Source organism: Erithacus rubecula (assembly GCF_903797595.1).
Source record: "Erithacus rubecula genome assembly, chromosome: 3".
Classification (NCBI taxonomy): domain Eukaryota; kingdom Metazoa; phylum Chordata; class Aves; order Passeriformes; family Muscicapidae; genus Erithacus; species Erithacus rubecula.
The window spans coordinates 102508610-102535688 of record NC_136689.1 but is presented as its reverse complement, the minus strand read 5'-3'; the positions used below and the strand labels follow the sequence as shown (position 1 = coordinate 102535688).

Below are 27079 nucleotides of genomic sequence, written 5' to 3'. Positions count from 1 at the left end.
AAGATAGGGCCTTGCTAATACCAGGACTGGCAAAAGCAAGGCTTACCTAGGCTATAATGAAAGATCACCCAGTAACCATGACCTAACAGGGTGTGTCTTTCACTGCTTCTCACCTGCCTGGGATATTTATAGTTCACATGTCACCAGTGAATCATAGGATCCTGGAACAGTTGGTTGGAAGGGGCTTTTAAAGTGAGTCATCTAGTCCAGCCCCCTGCAATAAGCAGAGACTTCTTGTCATGGGTGGGAGTGGGAGCTTCAGACAAAGTTTTTTAGAGAAGCCTTTCCATTGAGCCATGAGGTGCAGAAAGGACCCCCTTGCTTTCTAAATTCCTTCTCAGAGAGGAACCAAGGTGCAGCTGGATCCAATCTTAGCCTCAGACTGTCAGCGGTTTAAGAAATTATAAAAGTGTGATTGAACCTTTGTACAATTTTGTCCTGTAGGATAAATGGTGGCAAACCAGATCTATTTCTATAAAATGAATGATTCATTATGATAAATTATTAGACAAAAAGATCTTAATCAGAATTATTTACTACACACTACAGAAGATCAAACTAGTAGGATAGGATGGTACAGTGCACTCTATCAAGGCAGCTATATTAGAGCAATTCTGTTAAAACTAGCAGAAACAAATAGTTATTAAAGCAGATATTGATGTTGCTCACCCATATCAAGGACCATGGGCAAAATCTCTTTCACTTACTCAACCTTAAGGACTAACTTTGAGGGGTGTCCCCACCAAAAGAAGGAATCTTCACACACACTCCAAGAAGGGATATGTTAGAAGAACCTAACCATATGAAAATGGAGTGGACTTTTACAGTGTAAAGTGACTGAGTGGCGGTCACATATCTCCAGGTCAGCTTAGCAGTTTGTCTGCCAAATCTTTACCTCACTGTCAAGATGTTAATTTGGAGTTGATGTGTTAGACTGGTGTTATCATAATTCAACATCAAAACTAGCTTGATGTCCTCAGTCCACCACTGGACTGATAGCCTTGCAAATAGGGCCTTGTCCAAGTTGCTTTACCACATTCCAGGGCAGAACATCCTGCTAAACCTCTTCAGCTAGATCAGGTTGCTCTGAGCCCCATTCAGCCGGTCCTTGAACACTTCTAGGAATGATGTGCTCACCTCCTGTTCCAGCATCTCACCACCTGCACTGTAAAAAATACCTTCCATGCATCTAGTCTAAATCCAGCCTCTGTTAATAGCTTAAAGCTATTCCCCCTACCACTTCATGCCCATCTAAAAAGTCCCTTTGCAGGTCTCTTGCCGGTCCCCTTAGGTACTAAAAGGCTGGTGTAAGGTGTCTCTGCGGGCTGAACATCCCGAACTCTCCCAGCCTATCTTCACAGGAGAGACGCTCCAGCTCTGTGATGATCTTTGCATCCTCCTCTGGACTCGCTTCAGCAGGTCTTTGCCGTGCCGAGCACCAAGGAGCCGGACGCAGGTCTCGAGGGCAGAGAACGGGCAGTGTGCTCGCTGCCCTGCCGGACAGGGCGCTCCAGGCGGGTCTCTGGAGGCAGAGCAGAGCGGGCAGTGTGCTCGCTGTCCTGCCGGACAGGGCGCTCCAGGCGGGTCTCTGGAGGCAGAGCAGAGCGGGCAGTGTGCTCGCTGTCCTGCCGGACAGGGCGCTCCAGGCGGGTCTCTGGAGGCAGGGGAGAGCGGGCAGTGTCTCGCTGTCCTGCCGGACAGGGCGCTCCAGGCGGGTCTCTGGAGGCAGGGGAGAGCGGGCAGTGTCTCGCTGTCCTGCCGGACAGGGCGCTCCAGGCGGGTCTCTGGAGGCAGGGGAGAGCGGGCAGTGTCTCGCTGCCCTGCCGGGCCCGCACGGCCGCCGGGCGGCAGCAGCGGCCGCGCAGAGGCGGCGCCGCGGAGCCGACGTGTCCCGCCGGGCCGATGGCCGCCGCCCGCCGCGCCGCGCTCCGCGCACACACATGTATTTGAAGAGGCCGGCGGGCGGGCTCGCCTTCTGCCTTTTCTACCTGGCCTCCAGCTTCACCAACAAGGTGGGCGCGGGCGCGGGGAGCCCCGGGCTCGGACGGGCCGGGCGGGGCGCTGGGAGGTGCGGGGGCGCTGGCTGCCGCTCCGCAGCTGCGGGAGCGGGGGGCGAGGGGAGTGCAGCGATCCAGGAGCAGGAGAAAGAGGAGAAGGAGATGGTGGCCTCTGCTTTCCCTGCCCTGCTCAGGGAGAGCCGGAGGACCAGCCCTTCCCGGACAGGAGTATCCCACCAGTGAAGAGTCCGTGTCGCTCCAGCCCGCCGCCCATCCCAGTGCGCTCCCGAAACTGCGGATAGGGCGCCGGTTTCGTTTTGCTCAGTGTGAGACATCTTAGCTTTCCACGGCAGATAAGTTCCATTGTTGTATTGTTTAGGAGAGCAAGGAGGTTGACATCATGTCATTCCGATGAATGAAGTGTTACAGACCCAGAAGTTATGCTGCGCTGAAAGTATCGCTGATGCTGTACACATTTCATTATTGGGTGTCTGGCAACTGCACTCATTCCCAAAAGAAGATCCGTTAACTGGAACAACGATATGAACTGCCCAAGGGAAAAAAAGTGAAATATTCAAAGTATTATTTAAGTTGTGAAACAAATATTAACTTCCACGGCAACTTTGTTCCTTTGACAACTTAATTAACCGAACAATTAAGGACAAGAATTTTGTTTTCCACTGTGTGACAATTTCATATTAGTGTTGCTGAAGTGTCTAAGCAGAAGCAGGCTGAAGAGGGCCACATTGTGAATAAAATTGTATCATTTGAGCATAGTTTGAAAGTAGTTTGTTCACTCCCGGAGGAGAAGATAAGTAACTGCTCTGTGCTATTCTACTTGCCAAGGAGCATGTCTATTTCTGGTGCAGATTTCTGAAAGAAAAATATTGGTGAAACATACAGGGTATGAATATTCTGAGGGAGGAATAGAGAAAAGTAGCATTTCAGAGGTGAAAATCAAATATTTTCTGGGCATTGCCAGCGGTTTCTCTTCTGAGATACATTTGCCATTAAGGATGCCCAGAAGTAGACTGAAGTCCAGACACGAAGCAAAGCTGTAGGGAGAGATAATACACTTGATTTGACAGACTGCTGGCAGCAGGAATTAGTTAAACAGAAAGGGGCTAAAAGAGCTGCCAGGTTGCATCACGGGTTGGGAAGAGTGTTTATTCTGCTTAACTGTGTTTGAGGGGAAGTCATAGAAACATTGACATAGGGCCTCCATTTTCAATCTTGAATGCAGGTTTTAGTGTAATGAAGTTTAAAATAGCCAGTATGTAGACCTTTCAGTTGTTGCAGGTGGTATACAAGTGCAAGCAGGGGTACAGACATGTAGGAAGACTGTCGTGATTTTAAATGCACATGGCAGTTCTGACAGATGTATATGTAAAAGGACCTGTTGTGAATCAACATGCTTTGTCTCTATATACTGATGCCAGCTTCTTAGTGACACCACACAAACCTGAAAAGTGGATCTTGCAGGGTGCTCAGAACTCTTTTCTCTCTGCTGCAAGCTTTCAGCTTCTTCTTTTGCCCTTGACAGCTTCTGCTGGCTCCTGGAAGGAGGCTTTGTTTCATCTGAGAAAGCTTCAATCATTCTTCTTCTTTCAGAAGTGGTATTTATATACTTCATTATGGGAAGTTGTTAGACCTGGAAGACTTTTATTTATGCCTCACATTTGCATATATGTGTATTTAGTGTGAAGAGACACTATCATCCATACATGCAAACTAAAACAATTACACAAATTTTGCTTTTTACCCCCATATATTACATCTGTGATGGGCTTTATGGGCTGCTTAATGTTTTACACAAAATAACGTGTAAGTAGAATGTTAAGTCTGTAAGATATATTAATCATAAGGAGACAATTATGTTAAGATTTATGCTCTTGGTCCTGCCAAAGATTGCCTCTTTGGTACGATATGATTTTAATTGACTGGTGCTTATGGCTTTTTGTTCCTGTTAATCCTTTTCCATCCAGTGTGATGTATGGACTGTGTTCAGAAAATGAAAGTGCAATTCAAATGACAGCCTTCTCCGTTGTTCAGTGTGTCCACTCCATGCCTCATGTACTTTAGTGTCTGTTACCTTCCACAGCGCCTGAGGCAGCATCCAGCAGTTCTGGCATGGGAAGTGTTGTGAATGGGTGTTTCAGGTCACTCAGAGAATCACCAGCAAATGCATGGGCAAAAGCAGATTTTATATTGAAGTGAAATCGTGACAAAGTTTGATGGCAAGGTTCACTCTACTGCCATCAGTGCTACATTATTACATCATTACATCATTATTACATTACTGCATCATTACATCTACAATGTCGTTATTAGATGGTCAAAGCAGACAGAGAATAATCAGAATAAAATTAATAAATCAAGAAATCAATCAACCTAATGTTATCTACATGGAAGTAAGAAGAGGAAAGGGTAAGGATAAAAGGGAATAAGGCACTCAAACTGAATCACAGCATTCATAGTGGACCCGCTTGCCAAACCCCAGATTTGATCAATGGTTTAGTGTAAAGGTTTTAACAGCACTTAAACATAGCAGCTCTTAATCAAAAGCTTAATTTAAACAGTTTAACAAAAGATTCATATAGAATTTAATATGGCATGACAGTGACTCTCAGGCCTATCTTACTTGCAAACCTAACACACTTAACAATCAAAGAGAGCAATATTCATACTGAATTTGCTACAGCAAATCCACATTCGCACACAGACCTAAAGGAACATGTACACGGTGTACCCAGGAAAAATTCCCCTCAAATTCACTGAAGTACTCACTTTGAGTACCTTTGCATCTTCTTCATGGGCAAAGGGTTGAGTTTTGAGGAGTGGATGGTATCAGCCCATGCTCCATCATTGTCCTTCAGAGATATCCAAGTGTAGCACACTCAGGAGTTTGCTGGCTCTGAGAGTTGTCCCACTCAGAGGGAGGTTGCTGTTTGCATCCTGCTGTGGTCTGGGAGAGCTCAAAGGGTCTCACTCATGACTGCTGTTTATAGGGTCACATGAGAGCTGGGTTTAGATGAAATAATCTTCCTTCCTGGCCTCAATGCAAGTCAGTAACTTTATTGGAAGTTCAATAACAAAAATGTTGTTCTACAGGGAAGAAAAAGAAGTCTTCAAAGCTATTTGTTAAAAAGCAGGAGCTCTTTGGGCAACATTAAGTTCCTGAGAGCAGACAGTGTTTCTGATAAGCTCAAGTGGAACTTAGCCCAGATTGTTCATCAAGATTGAGGCCTATCAAGCATTTTAGAGATCATAGTGCAGCCTGATGAAGGAAGAGGAAGGAAACGCACCACAAGTGAAATTGCTAAGTCTTTTTTTTGGTTCTTTCTACCAAAACAAAGCAGAAAGAAAATTTTCTGTGTATGTTTTGTTGCTTGTGATTGTTTGTTGATACTATAAACTGTAGGTGTTTTATGTTCATTAATTTGCTATTTGTTTTCCAGTATGTCCTGTCTGTCCTGCAATTTACCTACCCTACCCTTTTTCAAGGGTAAGTATGGTTTTAAGAATTGTTGTTTGAAAAATGACTTTAGCATCTTGCGGTTCCATGCTGAAGCTAACTTTACTACCTCTTGTCCTTACTGGCTTTTGCTGCCTAGAGATCATGCTTCATGAAGCCTTAATAAAGCATTCATTAAGGTGTCTTTGTTAATTTTTAAGCATCATGGAGGTGATGTAATTGGGATATATAGAATCCATAATTTTTTCCTTAAAGTCCTAAGCTTCAGCATAGAAAAGTAGAAATTACAGTACAACCTCTCTTCTTTGGAAGAGAGGAAAATGTGGAAAATGTGTAGTTAAGGTGCACTCTTTTGCTGTGGTAGAGAAAACCAACCTTAAACCCATCTTTAGGCATTCACAAATACCATGTTGCTTCTTTTCATGCTTAACCTTGGTTGTAATTCTGCATCACAAGTCACTGTCTTAATGAATGTAATGAGAGATTTAATGTTTTAACAAGTGTCCATACATACCATACCAGTACAGTTGATGAGACATTTAGTGAAAATCTTCCCTCTTAAAGCCAAGACTTCCCCTATTTTTGAGATGATGTTAAGACCTGCAAACTCTGGATATCTTTACTTCCTTTTCTGCTGCTTAGCATGACTTACATTTTTGCCTGACTTGCAGTCCCAGGACTGCAATCAACTATAGGAAAAATTACCTTGGAAATCTCTTACTTTGAATGTATTCAGCTCAATTAGATATGCAGTCAGTGCTTTCTTCAGTTCTGGCACACACACAGAGATTGTCTCTTGCACAAGGCTTTTATCATATGGGGAGAGGGTTTTGACTAATTTGTGTAAAATAGATGTGGTAAATCAACAGAAAAGTGTATTTCAATGGCAAACAACTGCCTTACGGCATCTGTGTTACCACAGTTATTTCCTTTTTCTATTATTTGGAAGTGTATTTCAACATCTTAATATTTTTCCATAAATTCTGGCTTTTAAAAGTAACGTTTCCTTGAAATTTTTTAAGTGGCTCAGATGCACTTTCATTTAGACTTATGACAGATGAGCAAAGGGGGATATAATGTGATTTTCAGTTCATGCTGTTACCATTCTATGTCCTTGATTCCCTATAAAATCTAAGACTATATTGCGTAGTCCTAAGCATCTGAAACTGTCACAAACTAATGTTCCTTAAAACCTGAGACAGGAGGAAATTCTTCACAATGAAGTTAATGGGATTTCACCCTGGCTTGGATAGAGTGTAGTCAAACCCGCAGTAAATGTCAGGGAAACATGGCTTTTAACCTCTCATATGGTCTTCATCCAAAAAAAAGTGAAGTGAGCTACAATAGTAACATTGAATATTTACCACATCCACTCTTCTCTGACAGTGTCCAACTGCACTAGTAGTGCACAGAGTGAATATTTGTTTATTTGTGTATGTATGAGAAAGATTTTAAATAATTTCTTAAATGAATTGTAATGAATGGAAATAGTAGATAAACCCACTTCTATACCTATTATGGATGTTAATGTCATTTAACATTGTAATACAATATGTCTGTGCTAGGTGTTCAAGGATTTTCACCCAAGAAACGTGGAACACCTCTCTGAAAACCACTAGCTTAAGGAAAGAGAAAACTGATAACTTATTTTAAAGTCTAAAAGACATCAGTATGCATTAATTGCTACTTATTCCAATTATATGCACATATTCCCTAGGCCTCACATATTATTTCCTAGTGTCATTCTATTTCAGGTGGCAAACATTGGTGGGTGGACTTCTGCTTCACATCTCCTGGAAGCTGGGATGGGTGGAGATAAACTTGTGTTCAAGGTACTGCAGTTTTATTGGTGTCTGCCAAATATTTATTTTCCATATCTAGATTACAACATAGTTAAGTTGGTCATGGATGTTATTAACAGGCTAAAATAGAGTTTAATGTGTGTGAGGGTGTGGGTGTTCTGCTTCACTGATGTAGAAGAGAACTCACATTTTAGTCAAATGGGTGTTCAATGACTCACACTTAAACTAATATAAATTCTACTAATATAAAATTCAATTTAACTACTAATATAAAATTAAATTGGATTTGATTTAACCTTGGTAAGACAACTAAAAAGCCCTTAGTGAAAACAATAAGGATCTTATCCAAACATCTATCCATATCTCTTCCCTGGATTGTTTCCTAGTATTGTAAAAAAATCCTTGGTCATGTTAATTAAGAGCATTTGCACAACCTTCTGCAAAACCCTCAGGGCTGTGAAGTCTGCAAATGTGATCTGCCTTTTTCTGAGAGCTGTGTCTCATAAGTGGGGATCATTCACATTTTCCTAAATGATGTTAACCATGAAACTCCAAATTAAATTGTGCTTTGTAGACAAAGTTCATCTGCTTGAACTGAGTTTGGCATCACAATTCAGAAGAGTCTTCTTGCTGTACTCTGCTCAGGTGGATCCTCCAGCATGAAATACAGCGTATTTTTTATTGTGCAAAATGATATCATTTAGAAGATGTATGCCCACAGCAATCATTGGATCTTCATCTCAGGAGGTACTAAAACCTTCCTGGGCAGTGACCTGAGTAATGTGACTTGACTCTGAAGCTGGGAGAGTTTGGACTAAATGACTACCAGACATCCCTTCTGATGTAACTTTCTCAGTGATTCTGTATTAGCAAGTGACAATTGATGAACTTTCTCTTTGAGATTCAAACAGTTGGCTTGAAAAGTTGAATCTCCTCACTTGGAATGAAATCCTGTGAGTATGTCAGAAAAACCAGGCTGTGTTCTGTTTTCATGTCCATACAAGTGATTACATCACCACGGAAATATAGCTGAGGTTGTAAATGAGAACAGAATTCCGTTTCCTATTTTATAGCTGCAATAAATTGAGGATATTGTAAAAGCTGTCAGTGACTTTGACAGTGGGAGGATTAGGGTCCAAACTTTGCTTTACTGGCAGTTACTGATACAAATATACATTATTATCAAAATTATATTGTTTATGCAGATTTTGTATTCACAAAACAGTCTAGAAATACACAGCCATCAGTAATGTCCTTTTATAGTTCAGCTTTTCATCACTAAAGATTACCTCTGCTTCAAATCAAGAAATTGAAGAAGTTGAATCTTTTTATTTCCCAGCTTTTCAAAACTGGGAAGACATTAAAGAAAATAGAGGACAAGAACTACTCGCTGATGTTGAAGAGGTTGTTCTTATCTAAGAAAGGCTTGGATGAAAAATTAGTTAATATTTTGACCCTGGAGACTTGAGGCCACTAGATGTCAGCACACTGTAGGGAAAGAGGTTGAAATCTCTCTTGAGAAACCTCTTCATTAACATAGTTAATACAGAATACCTGTTCTAGAAGAGACTGAATGGAACAGGCAGAATTAATTTACATGCTTTGGCTATAATTCATCCAGCTATTTAAGCATGAGTTTAAACCTGCCTTTCTCCATAAAGATTAGGCACATGCTTTAAAGCCTTGCAGAGGTGGATTTGTAACCTTTATCTCCTGTATTAAGGAAAAAAACCAATAAACAAATCAAAGTCAAAATGATAAACAGCCTGAAAACCCAAACATAGAAACCCTCTAAACCTCCAAAGCACTACCAACCAAAAAACTCCCCAGCAAACAAACAAACAAACAAACAGAATGTGCAAATGTGATTTTTATGCTACCACTGGGATATGGACATTTCCATCCCCTCTTACAAAATATCTGTCTCTGAACTTGTCAGTTGGTTTGAGGGGAGAGTCTCTGTGTAGGATACTTAGGAATATCATAGCCAGTGTTCAGTCTTGTCATGCTTCAAATAATAAACTGTCATCCATTTGTTTTTTAATGTCCACAAAGTCTCGGTTTTTCTGTCACGTGGACTGATCTCATATTCTTTCTGGGCCACATCAAAGTTATCCCAAAGTGTCTCAGCAGAATTAATTTATTACATAGAAATCATTGCCCTTTTTCTAAAGTCCAGAATACTAACCACATTATAAAGACCAAATAAAAATCTATTATTTAGAGTAATCTCACTCCGGTTTTGTGGATAACCTGCTTTTCGTTTGCTTCCTCCCAGGACATGCTGTAAGGGACTCTCCATCCTTGCCTTTAAACAGCAAGTGTTGACTGTCTGCAAAGCTTTTATCCAAAACAAAGACTCTGTGGAGCACAGAGGAGCATGCAGCATCTGCATGATGCTTCCAATCTGCTGCCCAGCTTCTGCCTAACCCTTGTAGGCACATAAGGCACATAAGTCTGATGTGCTCTGCTTGGCATTTCTTGTAGTGCTGCATTTCCTCCACAGCTGAGCAGCAACTCAGAGCCTTTCTTTAAGTGTTGTTTGGGGGAACCTACCCATTGCCTATTGTGGGATTTGGATTTAGCCCTACAACAACCACATCAGTTCTTTTCCTATTTTGCATATACATCACTGTATTGCCAACATGAGAAGCTGCTAATTGGATTACATACAAGACAGATTGTTGCTGCTGACACGTTATATCAAACATCCGTGCATTCTTTTCCAGTCCTGAAATTCCCACTTGGCAGCATAAAATTCTACCCTTACATCATGGAAAAAGCATCTGAAGTTTTTTTCCACTGCACTTTGCAGAATTGCATTGGAGATGAGGACATATTTGGGATTCCTACAATTTAGTGGTGGGGAACATCAAAGAGTGATATTTTTATGTTCTAAATTAAAATTTGGTTTTCATCATGTGTTGCTTTTATCTTCCCAGACCCACTTTCTTTTCCTCCCTCCCCTTTTCTTCAATTTGTTGCAGTTCCAATAGTGTGGGGATATTTTTGTTGGTGTCTGATGTGAATTCATTGGTAATGAGGTGTGACAGTATTGAATCTTGGTCTTGATGAAATTCCAGTTGAAGTCAATAACCTCAAAAGAAACAGTATTTTCATGAAAATTTATGGTGACTAGTCAAGAAAACCCAGAGCAAATATTTATACCAGTGAAGGAATCTAAAGATTATTTTTATGACTCTGGGTTTTTGATTACCTTGGAAAATTATATCTATATAACAGAGGAAATGTGATATTTATGGTTTTTCTCTTGTCTGTGATTACATAAATCTTTCTGCATGTTTTATCTTCATTCATACTGTTCCAATTTCATTATTTAGTGATCTGTTTTCTTGTGTCCCATGAAATGTGGTGGTTGTGTACCACTATCTATAACTGCATTTCAAGTCTTACATATTAATTGGAAGTGTAATGCAAACTAAGGAACCAGAAACACTCTGGTTTTGTTTTGAGAACCAGCACTGCCCACTAATGTTTTGTCCACTTTAATTCAAGGCTTGGGAAGAGTGAATGGGGCAGTCATGTCTTCAGTCCTGGGAGGGCCTTGATTCAGGCCTTTATCTCACAACTATTTGTTTCTTCCCTTGCCAAAAATTTTACATTATTCTCTCTGAAGTTTACCACCTACCTGATCCCCTTTTTGCCTTCAGTAACAGGATCAAAAATAGGAAAAGTGTAAGTTCTGAAGCCGCTGCTCAGAACTGAAACCTGACTCTACTGCAGGAACCATGGCTAAAAAAAAATTAATCAAATCAATCTGATGACTTCATTCCTCCATTAGTTGTCAAATTGCCTCTAGGAGTTTGGCTTAGTCAAAAGAATATCATTAGGAAATCTCAAGAGATAGGCTCCCACAGAGACAATCTGATCTTTAGGAAGAATCTCTTTGTAAATCTGGCTGAGAAATGAATGTGTGGGTGGCCAAGTGTATTTGTACATAGTGAAAATTTGTGCTGTTTGCTCAGGTGAGCCATTTTCTGCCTTCATTTGTTAGGTTTCTTTCCTGTCACAGAACATCAAGGAAATTAGTTGAAATGTCTCTCCTTTAAAACCAATGGGAATAATTTCTAAGGGAGAGAAAAACACCAAACCCCCACGATTTTGGAGGGAGAGGAGCCAGGGAAAGAGTAAAACAAAACAAAACAAAAAATCTACAGTTAGTTCCTCTCTTGGATTAGACAGAAAGAATAATTTCTGACTTGGACTCCTTAGTAAATGAAAGGAATACTGAGCAATCAGATACTGATGTTAATATGCATGTTTGAAATTAATATAATCTATACATATTATTACATTCCTTGCAAGCAACTGTTGCTTTCTGCATCCGAACAGAATGTGGTGCAATAATGGGGTTTTAATTGTTTTCACAGGTCTGAAATCCTGTCATGGCTTCCTGCATCAGTACTTTTTGTGGGCATTATTTATTCTGGCTCCAGGGCACTGTCCAGATTGGTAAGAAATGAACCAGTAGAAATCAGTTCTTTATTATCTCTACTTAGTAAACAAAGACCATTCCCTTCATACATGATGTGTAATACTGTTCCTGGGTTGAGGGAGAAGGAGGGAGAAGGGATTTAAATAATAGATCCAATGTTAATGGAGGTGATGCAGCAGTCCAAACCTACTTAGTATCAAAAAGCATCTCTGTGACAGTCTGAAGCACTCAGCATCTCTACAGAGTACTCAGTGTTTTGCTGAACAGATCCTCAGTGGTCTGAATTGTACAGGTAGGGATGAAGCTGCAGAAATCAGTAGCTGTAACTTCACAAAAGAAGGAATGGGGTTGTGAGATCTGTGGGAAACCCTTCCAGGAAACTGATGAAGACCATTTCAATGACAAATTTTGATTCTTTGAAGAATTTGAAAAAATAAATAGAAACTTGGAAGAGATTATGGGAAGGGTTAGATTACTCCATTTTATGATTCATTTGCATCACAGTAATTTACCAGAATTTTACAGAATGTCAAATCTGCTTCCACGAAGCTTGAAGGCTTTATGCTTAAATTATATAGCCTTCCTTAAAAAAGTAAAATAAATTAGTGGCATTTATTTTTAAAAAATAACAATATTTTGCTGCTGTTGTGCAGTCTGCAAGCTCAGATCCTGCACTAGTTCCCTTCTGCATTCTGTCAATGCATCTTAATGTAACCCCAGAGCCAGCTTGCTTGTCACCTCCTCAGCCCTAAGGAGGATCAAAAAGGACTTTTTTTCCAAATTCTGATTGTAGTCATCCCTTGAAAATCCCATTAGAGATAAAGAGCAGAAAAGAACAGGAGGTCTCTGTTCTCCTAAGCAAGGTTGGGGGCCTTATCTCAGACATAAATGATCTTGGGAAAGCACAGGCATGTGCTCAGAAGCCTCATGCTCCCAGATCAGTTCTGTCTCTGTGTGATTACATTTGCTTCCTCTTGCTTCCTTGTCAAAGGAAGTTCCACTGGGCTTCTTTGGTGTGAGGCAAGCAAAGTCCCCTAAGGAAAGCCCTGTCTGGAAGCACCAATAAAGCCTTGGCAGCAGCATCCTTTCTGCTTGCTCACCTGGGTGGTGGAGGAGCTAAGAATCTCATCTTCTCTGTTATTTCTTCTCACCTTCTGGTCATCCTGAAAGTTGCTGTATTTACCTCCTGTTCCTGCTCTGGTCATTCATCAGTGAACTGCACTGGAGTGGCTGAAGGGCTGTGAAGAGTTTTGATTTGTATCCCAAATCTTTCTTAAGGTGCATCTCACATTTCTTAATGGCTTTTGTTGTACATGAATGGGGATTTGGAGATCTAATTCTGTGGCCATTTTACAAGGCAAGACAAAAGGACAAGAGGTCTTAGGCCATAATTATTATGTGCTGCCTTGCACTGGAGCTAAATGCAATCCTACGTAGAAGCTTTACTTATAATAACTTTGTGTACAATAATTTTATGACATAGAATGAAACTGGACTCTCCCAAACTCAACAGCTCAACAGCATATTTTAATTAAGTGGGTTTATTCCTAAAGCAGAAATTCTGTGTACTTTTATTACCAAATCCAAGGGGACCCACTTTCCAACACTCCTGTATACTGGCACAACTACAGCTTTAATCTCTGTTTGTGGCTCTTCCCAGAGGTGCTGGCAATCTCCCCAGACCAAGGATTCAGGGCTAGAACTGGAGGAGGACTGCTTAGCTCTGGACTGTGATGATTAAAAAAAAGTATGCAGAGCCATGAGGGGAGATTAGTGCAGAGTCTATTCACCCTGCTGCCCAAACAGTAAACCTTTATTTTCATGAGCATTAAGCCCACTCACAAATTTAAGAAATACTTGCATCAAAGGCAATAGACATATGGAGAAGGTTAAGTGGGCTAGGCAAACTGGAGCCATTGTTGGCTCCAAAACATATTTGGAAGTGCCAAAAGCAGAAGACAGGAAAGAAAACCCTAAAATATTGGCTTTCACAAAGGGAAGAATGTAAATTCTGCTGTCAACTTGTTTATGGGTATTTCTTGTATTTCCCATTACTGTGTCAAGCTCAGAGTACTTTCATGTTAAATACTTCTGAGGTTATGTTCTCAGATATCTAGCAACAGGGTTGGGAATTGGTATTCAGTACCAGTGAAGCTGGGTCCAACAACCTCATACCAGTTGTGTTTCTGTGATTTTCATTCTTATTTTGGTGCAACTCTTGTGGCTGTGGATCCACCCCAGTTGTAATTATGACTTCAAATGTTTAATGAGCAATGCATATCTGGCTTTATGTTAAAGAAAAGAAAATTGCAGAAAATCTGTGAAGTCACATATGAGAGATATTTCCTGCTTATATTACCTGATACTTAAAAGTTTGGACATCACTGAGAAATTAATTAATTCTCTGCTACTATGATTTAAATACCATACATGAGGAGGGAAATACTGCTTCCTAAAATGGCTTAGTCTTTAGATTATCTTAATCAGAGCAGAGAATTGCTTCTGTTTCAGCTGTCTGAGAGACCATGGATCTGATTTGGAGGAAGTACTATGAACCACTATTTCTGGTTGGGTTTGCCTGGGGCAATGGGTGTTTGATTCATTATTATTATCATTGGGGTTTATTTCTTAATGATTTCATGTTGGGATGGTGTCCAGATATCTCAGTGGGTATAATTTCAACATCATTTGTGTATGAATGATTGCAATTCTATCCTAATTTTGGGCAGCTCTTCCTAGCAGCAACTGAAAGCAATCACCTAAAATTGTCTTGCCCACAATTCTGTTGCTAGGAGTCACATTTTATTCTTAGTACCAACAGAGAGAGGTGGGACAATAAATGAGAACTGTTTACTGTGGAAATTGAAGATTCTGGATCAGAGTGGGGTAACTAGAGGCATAAACCTGGAGCAAACCTCATTGGGGTAGCTGAGTACAAACAAACTGACTGAGCACTCAGCAGTAGGAGAGAGATACAGCAAACAGCTCTGCAGCAGGGTCTGCATTTAAAGATGCCTGTGCTCATGTGCCAGTGATTGGAATGGGTTAAGTCTCTTTTGGGTGATGTGGCATGGGTTTCCAGCTTCAAAAACAAAACCCCAAACCACAGGCATGTGTCTTTAGGAGGAGTGCCCCTTGCTATGTGTGTGACAGCTCTGGGGTGATTTGGGTTTTTTGTTCTCTCCCCATGGCAGCCAATCCCGGTGTTCCTCACTGTGCACAATGCAGCAGAAGTCATAACCTGTGGTTTCCAGAAGTTTGTGCAGAAAGAGGTAATTGATCTATCAATCAAGGTAACTCCTGTGGTAGAATTGCCCCAGAGCAAGATACCTAATTTCTCTTAGTACAGGCATTTGTGCCATGTGCTTTTCTAGACTCACTGTAATAGCTACTCATTAATGAGACCCAGAGAGAGTTTTTGCTGTTCACAAGTATCTATACTGATGTTTCCTTTTCACCTTTAGTTGATGAAACACTGAAAATACATATCACCTGCCTGATCTGCATTTTTAAGACTGGCTTGGCCCTGCTTGTTTTTTCCTTTTGAAAATTAATATTCCTTTTCTCTCATGATCCACATAAAAAGCTCATTGTTTTAGCTGGGAGGAACGAGGACTATGTCCTTAGATCTAATCAGTATAATAGGTTTTGTGTATTCTATGATTGCAGATAGATCACATAAAATGCAGGAGGAATGGTGCATTTTTGAATTTGTTTTGAATACCTAAGATTCTGCCCCTATGAAAGTCATGAGAATAACTCCTGTACCCTTTTGTAAGAGCTAGGGGGTTTTTTCTCACAAACTGCATAGTGAGCCTTTTTTTTACACTTTTTTTTTTTTTAATTATTTTTCTAACTGATTACAGTGTTGCTGTGTGAGCTAACACTGGGAAATCATTTATCACAAAGTTTTTTCTACAGTGGCCTCTGGCTTGCTGTGAAAGGCATCTTCCATTCATTATAACTGTTCTCTGTGTAGAAGACAGATAAATGAGTGTTTACTTCATCTAACAAACAGAAGAGATCACTAAGGTTATGCCTAAGGGACATAGAAGTGTGTACCATGGCATATCCCTGTGTCATTGTCCTCTGATTAGTCTCTCTGTCAAACTGTTTCATATTTTTCTTCTATGTCACAAGTTTAAAACTCCTCTTTTTAAAAACAAAAGCACTACAGACAAGGATAATGCAAACACAGGTCTAACTGGAAGCTTCCCAGGAATAATTTCATATCAAAGAACTGGGAAAATTTAATGAGTTTAGATCAAGACTGATTTGTATGAAGTAGTACCTAATTAAGAAAACTCAATATTTAAGTACTTCTGTTACATAGTTTTGGTGTCATTCAAGTCAAGTTTAAAGAGCAGGTATAAAGTTCATGTCTGGTTTTAGGTTTACTTCCTGGTAAGTAATCTGAAAATATAAATCAGGGTGAAATAGGCTGATCAATAATCCTGATTATTCTTTATCAAATAAAATTTGCTAAGCAGTGCTCAAATTTTGAATGCTGCTTGTTGAAGTTTTAGTGTGTGTGGTGCAGTAAGATCAGCTGTCATCACTTTCCAGTTTTTGAAAGGAGAAAACACTATTTAACCATTTTAATAATTAAATTTTAATGTTTTAATCATACTTTCTTTTTTACAGCAGACCTCTCATCTGAAAGTCTGTAGGTAAGCTTTTAAAACTACTCAGATTCCGATTCAGACATGTTTTGGCTCCAGCTTCTGTATTTGCTTCAGATAATGCACACCAAAACAGTGAAGAATGTAAGGCACATTCCTGTGGGTGGTGAGCCTAAATTGCAACATAGGACTAATTAAATTTTTTTTTTTTAACAATTGCTTGAATAGTTTGATATGTTTTTTCTCCTTACAAAAATGAAATTAATGAAAACCAGTACTCATAACAATGCTTTTGAAAAGGTTTGGAACTTCCAGAGGGTAATTGTAAACAGTAAGAGAGAGATAATTAGTGTGTTAGAAAGTTACAGAAAATTCCTTTCCTTAGAAATGAAAGGTACATGCGATCCATTTCTGTTAGAACCATTCATAGTGAGGTGGGGGAGAATCTCTTCTGCCATCTCTCAAATGAAGGGACAAGAGGTAGTGGCCTTTAATAGCATCAGGGGAGATTCAGATTGGATATTAGGAAAAAAAGACACTACAAGAAGTGGTTTGACATTAGAATAAATTGCCCAGGGCTGTGGTGAAGTCACCATCTCTGGAAGTGTTCAGGAGTTGTCTGGATGTACAACTGGGGATATGGTTTAGGGTGATTATGGTTGACAGCTGGACAGATGATCTTGAAGGTCTCTTCCAGCCTTCATAATTTAGTGATTCTGTGATATTAAACTGCACAACTACCAACTCTTGTTGGTTAATTAGGCTTTAAAAAGGAGATGGAAAGGGACAAAGAGTAGTCAACCAGTTGTGTAAAAAATTTGATTCTATGCCCCCACATCCCCTTGAAGAATGGATATTTGTTGTCTTCCACTTCCTGTAAGCAGTACTTCAGAATGGATAATGTTGGGTTATTACTTAGTGTACTTAGAGGAATTATCTTCCTAATTTATTCCTGTTTTTTCCATTATCTGACTTACTGTGGCCTTGTCTTCACCACTGGGTTATTGTCAAGGATACACATTTTTTATAATCTTTATTCTGTCTTTTCCCATGCCCTTACAGAGTAGGAAAATAAGCTGCAAAACCAAGTATGTGTTAATGTTAATAATGACAGTCCACAGAAATTCCACATCAGTGCATTCCATGTCACTTGAAGAAATACTGACCCAGCCACAGGTTAAGAATTTATTTAGCCTAAGTCAGTGGTCTAGCAGAGGATTGTGCTGTCCTTAAAACATTTCTAGTGTAACAACAGTCACTTCCACCTTGCTCTGTGCTCTGGAGTAACAGTGTCACTTGTAATGGAGACACATCTGCTGGAATTGCTGTAACAGGCAATTCATCTTAGTGAAAAAAGTTTTTGGTAGCCATTCAGATAAAAATGGGAGATCCTGACTTTCTGGAAAAGCCTATGGAAGCCAGATGGCTAGTGGAGAAAAATGTTCTATACCAAAACAAATTGTATTTGTCACTTCTGAGGTGTTTTGTGCTTCTTCTCTTCTCACAAAATTTTGCTGTGTACAACTTGTGAAGAATGCATAATGTAGAAGTGTTGATGACAGAAATTACTTTTTAAATATGGAATAAGAAAATTAAACAAGTGAAGTGTCAGTGTAATATTGACTAAATTGCCTCTCCTTTGCTGAGAGTACAAATCCAGGTGGAAAACTTTTGATCTTGGTCTTTTCTCTTTCTTTTCTCCACAGTGTGCTGTTCCTCCTGGCAGCAGCAGTGTGCCTTCCTTTGTGTGACTCACAGGTGAGCTCTGCTTTGTAAAGCAGCTCTAGCTAGGCCTTGATGCTTGACATCTTGTTAGCATATGAGGGATGCAGCTTTTACTGGTAAGCTAGAGTAGGATTCCTGCAAGGGAATTGTAAATGTTTCCTCTTGCTGTGTTGTAGTCTTGCTGGGTTTACTGTGTTTGCATCATGGTAAAACCTCTGAGCAGTGTGGACACACAGCTCTTTGGTGAAGGTGGTGGCTGGGGAAACCACAATTTTACTTCCTAAGAGGGCTTACAGCAAATCACTTAGGTTTGAATTAATTGTGTGTACTTTCAGGAATTTACTGAATTAGTTTTGTATTCACTGTACACACTTTCTGTAGCTACCTGAGAAGGAAAGGAGGCACCTCCAGAGAGTGCTCCATCTAGCAAAGATCTATTCATTGGAGATTCTCTTTTGGAGACTTAGGAAAGCTGCTTCCTTGCTTTAGATACCTCAGTTAATATCAGAAGTCAGATGAGTCTGGAACTTGTCTGGACACATCTGGACAAACGTGGCCATTGGAAGTGTTGCACCTGCACTGCTCTTGTCATGGTCCATGGTGCAGAGCAGGATCTCCTGGTGCATAATTCATCTCACCTGAAAGCAGACATCTAAAATGTGACAGGTGAATTCCACAAAAATGTTCGGTTTTCCCTATTGATTGGGAAGGGGACCTACTTTACTCAGATAAATGTCTGTTTGAAGCCCTCTTTTGGATACTCTGTTTAGCTGGAGCCTTGGGGAGAGGCTGCTGAGTGGCTGCAGAGGCTCAGGGGGGAAAGGAGACAAGACAAAAACCCTTGTGATGGTTCTCTGATTGTCTTGCCCATCCCTGATTGCCAATACAACACTAGATAGGCTGGGGTCCATATGCTCAGACTGCTTAAATTGTTGTACACATCTGAAATAGAATTTTCCTTTCTGAGAGCCTGCATAATTGGCATATGCCAGGTTTCTGAGTGTGACAGGAATAATTTCAGTCTTCCTAGTCTTCTTTAGTCATTTTCCTTTTAGCACAGCTCCCACTCACTGTACTTGCTTTGCACAGTTAACTGCAGGGAAATTGCAATATGCATGTTTACATGGTGGTGCTTTTATTTATGTAGACGTTCTTTATTGCAGTTTGATCCAAATGGATACTTATGGGCTCTAATTCATTTGATCTGTGTTGGTAAGTAATTTTCTTCTAGAAAAAGAATTAGGAAGAGTAAATGTGTTGGAGAAACCAGCTTTATTATGAAGTTACTGATATTTGAGACTTTATATGTAAGAAGCACTTGAAAAGAATGAAGATCAGAAAATATAAGTGCATTCCTTATAAAGCTTTTATGCTGAAAACAGGAACAGAACAAACTGCATATTGTGGTCTGTTAACAGTGCATGAGAAAATGCACAGACAATTTTAATCAGCATTAAGCTTTTCTGGTTGTTTTTTGATGGTTGCCTACTAAGAGACACTTCTTTCTGAAAAAAAAAAAGCAATGAATAAACAAGCAATAATTTGTACTTGGAGCTCTATTGCACACACAGATTTTATTTAAAAACTGAGAAAAATATACTAAAATATCATGGACTATGGTCCCAGAGGAAGGATGTTGAAATGTTGGGGTTTTTAGACAATTATATGAAATTAAAAAAAAAAAATTAACAATGAGTTGCATAACCTATCAGGTTTCTTTTGTTTTTTTTTTCAGACCAAATGTTGATTTGGATAAATTATAGTTGTTCTCTGAAAAGCTAGAAACAGACCAGAAAATCTGAAGAAAACAAGAGTAGTAATATATAACTAAGAGATTTTTGTCTTTTGGAGTATTTTGGTGGGTAATAAGGGACTTGTATTAGATTCTTATCTCTCCTATATACTTAGTGAGTGACTCATTCATATGTTAAGTCTTGTCTGCAGATTAGGGAAGATTCCTTCTTTATTTCTTCTTTTCATGCTGTAAAACTTTCAGGGCAGAGATAATATGCTTATATGTATTCGTGTCTAAGGAGGTCTAGAGATCCCCATCTGAAATGTTGTTAACATACAGATAAGAAATAGTTTTGGTGGTTTTTTGAGAAATATTATATGGTAAGCATTTGCTCATTTTTATAAAAGTAAAAGCTATGCATTTTCCACTTCAAATACTTTTTTTGCTGTGATAAGAGATGTTCTTGTTTCTCAAAGCCAAGGAGTCCCATTTGTAAAGCAATGCTTGGCCATGGTGGTGGAAAATTGCTTAAAGAGTCTTCAGAATGCTTCATTTGTGTGTTTGAAATGTGTAGGAAGTGCCAACATAATGTTTATGCTCAAAATATAGCTGCCTTCCATTTCTCTTGGTTTCAGGGGTTGTTGATATTGCTATTGGGAGTTATTTGTGTAATTAGATTTCCTATAAACTGAAATGAAGGTGCCAGAGAAAGGGCAAACAGATGAATTTACTGCATAGTAAATCAAGGCAGAGCATTACAGAAAGGATGTGTGTTCTACCCTTCAGCTTGTGTATTGGAGGCAGAATTAAGGATATCTGTTCCATAGAGTTCTACTTTTCATATTCTGGTTTTCTCTGTCAATCAAAAACATTAACCCAAAGTCTTGAAGAAAGGATCTTAAAAAATAGAGCCTGAAGATGTGTCATTTCTTCCTTGAGTGCTCAAATCTTTACCCAGGATGGAAATTGAAGCTAACAACAGGTGGATGGACAGGTCAACAATCAAAAGGGCCTGGAGACCCTAGAGCTGAGAGAACTTTGAATAAGAAAGATGGCACAGAGCCAACAGCTCTATGTAGATGAACATATATATCGTAGAACTTACCCCCAAAATGGTGTGGGCTGAAAAAACCATTCTGTGACACTTTTCTGTATGTATTTACCCACAAAACCATGTACACATACACACACACACACACACACACACACAAAATCTCTCCTTTGTTGTTGCTGTGAGCTAGAACATGCCTCGTCCTCAGAAGGGCAAACAGAACCAAAAAGCATGACTGTGCTCAGAGCTGATAGCACTTTGAAAACCATTAATGTGAAGCAATAGGTTCATTTTACTCATGGTTTAGGAATCCTTTGTGCTGTGTTGCTAAACTGTAGTTCAGAGGGATTCCATGTCTGCTAGTACCATGGCCAAACATATTTGTCAGAATGATTGCACTATATGGTAATTACACGTCATCTCAATTACAGGGGCTTACAAAATATTTCACAAGTTGTGGAAACCTGGATCTTTAAGGTAATGTGTTTTCTTATTCTTTTATCAAGAGAGATGACTGTGATGCAGAGAGCTCTGCATGATCAGCAGGAGATGGGCCACTCCTGGTTAATCATTAATGACTTATCTTGAAAAATGAGCCTTATTTATTGTTGGTAACAACAGCATGTGGTTACTGATAGTTATACTGCTAACTAGAACATTGAATTAGTGTTAAACAGTGTATTATCCCAGGGTGATGACTCAGCCCTGGAAAAAGAACCCTTAATTACTGACACAGGTGTTAAGAGGAAATGTTAGTCTGTGTTCCCGTAGAAAGCTGTATGGTGTGAATCTGCCAGTATCTCCCTTTGTGACACAGTCTCAAAAGTGCTCAGCAGCTGGTGATTTACCACAGGATGGGAATGGCTGAGTACCTTAAACATCTTGAAACCTTGCACTAATTCCATGTGCGTGTTAGAACTGCAGCCACAAAATAGAAGTCTTGGAATCAGGTGGCATTTCATGTTCACAGTGTCTATAATCTGCAGTTTTCTTTATGGATGGAGACATACATCACTACATATGATATATAATATACATGCATGGATGAGTTTATTTATTTCAAAACCATTTTCCATCTCTGGTTAAAAGGTCGAAATTTTAATCAGTCTCACTTTGTCTTCACTTTAAATAAAACTCCTGTTGACAGTAACAACAGAAATAATGTGTGGATCCTGTGCAAATTAATATATTAGTTAGTTGATAATTTATTGGTGTTGATAAAAATATTATGTATTATGTTTATAATGTATATAATTATAATTATAATATAATGTCAGTATTACCCAATATTAACCTTACTATATATATATATAAATTAATATAATGTAATATTAAAGCCTTACTGTATATTACTGCTTAGTATACTCATCTGTTACACCAAATGAAGTGCATTGCTAAAAATAACACCTTTTTTCTTTCCCTCCTCTCCCAGTGATCTGGACCAACAGTACATCAACTATGTATTCAGGTAAAATGAATAAGTCTTTGATACACCATAGCTGGTTTTATGTGGTATATGTTTTCGTTTTCAACCATGCCTTGTTGAAGAAACAGCTACCACTACTTAAATGTATTTATTTAGCAGGACATTCACTGAAAGAACATTGCTAAGCTGAATGTCTTAGCAGCTGAATTTTTTTGGCTCCAGTTGTAGATGGACATGCCAATATACACCTGAAGAGGCAACGAGGTGTTAATTATGAATTTTTAAATCACCACGTGCACAACAGATCTATCACTTCCAGAAATAATATTTACAGAGTAACTCCCTGACAATACCCACTTCAGAAAATAAAACTTGTACAAAATTGCCAGAAGAGGAGGTAGTGATTACAGAAGTACTGTGTAGAAAGAACATGAGCAGTAACTGATTGTTCAGAGCACTATTAGTGGGATTGAGTAATTCTGACTTTCAGTTGTTTTTTTGATATGGAGATATAAGTGTGGTTTGTTATTTTGTAGCTAGTGGAAGAGTCTGAGTCACTGACCAGATTCCCATACTTTTTAAACCCAGTCCTTTCTTCAAAGAGCTGCAAACCAGGACATTCAGGGTACATGGCTTCTGCTGGGTTTTTGTGAGACTTTATTTCAAGTAAGGCATCTAGATACTTGATTCAATTCTCTTCCATCCTTGATCACATCTAATATATGTTGGCCTCTTTTCTTGGGTTCACACCTAAAGTCATTTGGGAACACTATGAATATGTATAAGTATGAATAATAACTTCAAAGAAAATCCTTCTGTGGTCAGAAGGAATGAAAGAAGGAGCAGAAGTTGGGAATAAGCATAACAAAAATTAAGATGTGCTAGTCTATTTGGTTAGATGGATATATGCTCTTTCTGACCATATGAAAGATCAGGGACACCAATGTAGGACAGTTGGTTTCCTTCAATTCCCAGTTATCTTGTGAACATTGTCAATAAGATAACACTGTGCATCCTCTTCTCTCTTAGTTCAGTCGAATCTCTTATTTACATAAATAAGTAATGCAGCCCTCTGCTTTTGCTTTTATGATTCACCAGGGTCCCATTAATGGACAATATCTGAATGGGTATCAGTTTGCTGGAAGTAGGCTCTTGTTTAAGTCAGTTGTTATTTTCCATCTACTGTTAAGTGCAAAGCAAATCAATTTTACACAAAGAAGGTAGGTGTGTTTATTGAAAATTTGGAAGCATTAGTAATGGAATTTACAAATATGCTGCCATATATATATACACAGAAATAACTTATGAAGTCTGGAATGGGATGTAGCTACTTCTCTGTATTGAGGGGAAATCGTGAACCAAGCAGCAAAAAGAATCGATTTTTTGTTTGGCAGCTGCCTGTCTGTCTCTCAGTTGTCCTTTTAGTTGAAGATTGCATCTTGGCCTGAACATTTAAATTCAGATTTTGGCAGAAAGTCTTAATTTTTCATCTTTGATTGAAAAATCAGGGCTGGGTTGCTTCTCTGTTAGTTCATGATCTTGTTCCTTTGAAGTCTGTGAACTTGTGTCCAGCAGAGAGCAGGAGTCCCACATTACATGGAAAGTATGATAATTTATTTGGAAGCTTTTAAAAGGGAGAAACTTCTCACTAAGGAACTGTGAAGTGCAGTGGTGTGTGTATCTTAGAACTGTTCTTTTTGCAGACTAGCAAACAATCCAACAATGGATTTGTGCAAATTGGAAGATGACTGTTTTCAACATCTGTTTAAGAGCAAAAGTTTGTAGGGAAAGCTTCCACAGTTTTTCCCCAAGAAGTGGCTTGAAGGTCAGCATAGCTCACAAGATGATGGTGCAAAGGGACTTGCTGGAAAACAGATGGCTTAAGGGAGGTGGCAAACTGGCTACTTGTTTGTTTGGCTTGGATCTGTGTATATCTATATGTCTTTGTGTCTGTGTGTCTATATATTTCTATGTTAGAGGAGCTCACAATCCACAGCATTTGGATCTCATCTTCCCTAGGGAAAATAAGCAGTACCATGGACAATGGGATAAGTGACATCTGAATTATTTTAGAGTTTTGTTTTGTCAAAACAGCTTGTGTTGTTTGAAAGGGTGCAAAATCTGGCAGAAATTCTCTGCTCATCCTTGTGGCACCATGATGTGCCACCTCAGTGTCTAATGGGGCTAAAATCCTTCTGCTGCAGGAGGCAGTGGCAGGGTTTGTCTCTATGTGAGACCTCTGCCCATGTAGTTGTTTCAGAGACCACTGCCACTTCCCAAACCCAGATGAAGCTGTTCAGTGTGTTAGAGAGCTCTGTGGAGCTGTACACACAGCTTTACTGTACAAACTTAATTTCTGTAGAAAACAATCAAAATTACTTTTGCGATGTTCTCTGGATGAGCACTAACTCCTCATGCAGCTCTGGGTCAGCATTACTGCAGACATGGATTATCTCTGTCAGAGGGTGCCCAGCACTAACTTTTGTGATTTAGAAGGTGTTAAGTTATATGCTGTTTCCTCTTTTCAGGCCTTTTCAAGGACTGTTCTGACCATGACAGGATCCCAGGACAGGACAGTATAATGTGTACTGGAGGCCTTGTCCATACAAGCATGATTGTATGTTTCTACAATTTATGAAGAAATTTGCTTGTGTGGTTTCAGTGCCACGTTCTCCTTTTAATACTATTATCAATAGGTCTTTAAAGCTCCTTATTTCTAACTTGGATCAGACAGCTGACATGCAGCTGTGTGGGCATACACTGCCCTGGGAAACCTATTCCAATGCTTGATTCCAAAGCCTTTTAGTAAAGAATTTTTTCCTAATACATAAGAAAAATGCATAGGATTATTGTAATAGAGGTTGTTCAAAGTGTTTCTCAGTTCAGTATGAAAGCACAGTTGTATTCTACTGAATATAGAGACTGCCTGCATGGAGCAGATGAAAAGATCTGCCACAAATTACTGGATTTTAGAATCTCCCAATATGTTTTAGTACAAATAAATATATATATATTTATATATATATATATAAAAGAAGGCTCTGTTGGATGCTGCCAGAAGTGCAACTGAAATGAGCAGTCTCCTAACATATGCTGTCCTTACACACCATGCACTGTTTCTTGTTTTAAAATCTGGAACAGTTTGGGAGAAAAGAGCACCCTAAGTAAATGTACATGAATGGGAACTTTCCAGAATCAAATAGATCTGAAGAAATATTTGCTGATGTTGAAAGTCTGGCGTTCTTCTCACTTCATCACTTCCAATATGGTTATTCAATGGCTTTTAAAAAAGGGAGGCAGGCCAGGAACAAGTGTAGGAGGGAAAGCAGAGCTGTGCTATGCAGAGGAGGGAGGGGTCATGTTGCTTCTCAGTGCCCAGCCCCATCCAGTTCATGCCTCTCCCTTGTGTTTAAGCATCTGGGGCAGGGAGGAAGAGAAGAGGGTCAAGATCCTGCCTCTAATCCTCCAATCCTCTTGATCCCACCCCCTTTTTTAAACTGCACTGTGTATTTCTCTGTACTCTGACTTCTGCATTAGTGTTCTACTTCCTAGTGGGTTCTTTTTCTTGTAATCTTACATTTTCTTTTATCCCTTTCTGTTGCCCCACTTTTTAATCTAAGGAGGAGCCAGATTTCTCCCCCTTAGCTGGTAAGGGGTAGCATGAGGGGAGGGGTAGTAATGCGTGCCTGGCATAGTGAGGGAAACATAAATGTCTTAGAAACAGGTTGTAGCTTGTCTTGGGCTTTCTCCTATGCTGAGGCAGGCAGAGATTTTTTACTTCTTGTGAAGAATATGCAAGAAAATTTTGGTACATCCCAATATCTGTCCCTGTCTGAAATTTGTTCACAAAGGCATGCCTAGATGGTCTAGCAGTAAGGAGAAAACAGATACAGAAGAATTTTAAATGGTGAATAAATGGCACTGACAAAGGTATGAGGTAAAGGCTCTACTCTATGCAGCAAAACTACATCTGGCTTCTGGAAGAGCTGCTAATCTGTCACTTTTGTGAACTAAAAATGCTGCAGTCGATTTTCTGCAATAGGGGAGGGCAGCTTTGCAGGCATAAATTGCTGTTCTTGCTGACAAAACCTCTTTTGAGCCAGAAAGGAAACCACCAGTGACCAAGCCCTCAGTATTGAGTACAGGGGGAGAAAGAGAGGAGCAGAGAAATCCTGCAGAGGGAATTTGTTTTTGCTGCAGCCTCATATCCAGGCTGTCCTGCTAGAAACCTCTGAATCCCTAATCTGGTTTTACAGCATCATCGTGCCTTTTTTACTGATGCTTCATTCAGAGCAGAGCTACAGAGCAGCTGTAATGCCATCTAATCCATTTGCCTTAACCTGCCCTGCACTTCACAATTTAGGTTTTGTTTTCTGTTGTTTTGCTTGGACAAAAACCTGGAGTGTCTATTAGGGTTATCAATTCCTCTTGGTTACAGAAGGAAGTTTCTCTCTGTCTATTTCCCAGTCTCAGTGGGTTTTTGTTTAAAATACAATAATTCAACAGGAAAATGGAGAAACATGGTTTAACCCTACTTCTCATCACTGATGATGCAGTTTCACTTGCCCTGTCTCCTGTTTTCTCTGTTATTCTGTCAAAAGCAGTAGATCTTTGCTTCCTTTTCTCTCTTTACCAGGAAACTGAGGAACAGGGACTGTTTATTGTGAATTACTCTTGGCATCCCTTTACAGGGAAGGCATCCATGTGTGAGGAGGAGTGGTAGGGCAAATTACCTATTGTAAGTGACCTGCTTTGCCCTGTTTAATACCTTTGTGGCAATAACATCTTTT

At 39.6% G+C, this 27079-nt stretch overlaps 1 protein-coding gene across 5 annotated transcripts in view; it reads left to right on the top strand.

Annotated features, from left to right (window-relative positions):
- Positions 1 to 1780: 1780 nt before the first annotated feature.
- TMEM241 (transmembrane protein 241) overlaps positions 1781 to 27079 on the top strand; it is a 53517-nt gene continuing 28218 nt past the window's right edge. Inside the window, exons 1-10 of one of the 5 annotated variants that reach the window (XM_079302098.1) lie at positions 1781 to 2012; positions 5456 to 5502; positions 7227 to 7304; positions 11666 to 11747; positions 14925 to 15002; positions 16378 to 16400; positions 18059 to 18110; positions 19241 to 19289; positions 21295 to 21340; positions 22296 to 22331. In XM_079302098.1, the coding sequence (XP_079158224.1) occupies positions 1941 to 2012; positions 5456 to 5502; positions 7227 to 7304; positions 11666 to 11747; positions 14925 to 15002; positions 16378 to 16400; positions 18059 to 18110; positions 19241 to 19289; positions 21295 to 21340; positions 22296 to 22331 (563 nt within the window). In that variant the 5' untranslated portion in view covers positions 1781 to 1940. Of the gene's footprint in view, positions 2013 to 5455; positions 5503 to 7226; positions 7305 to 11665; positions 11748 to 14924; positions 15003 to 16374; positions 16401 to 18058; positions 18111 to 19240; positions 19290 to 21294; positions 21341 to 22295; positions 22332 to 27079 lie in introns of all 5 variants that reach the window. The other 4 variants (XM_079302097.1, XM_079302101.1, XM_079302100.1 and 1 more) reach the window with 4 other exon arrangements.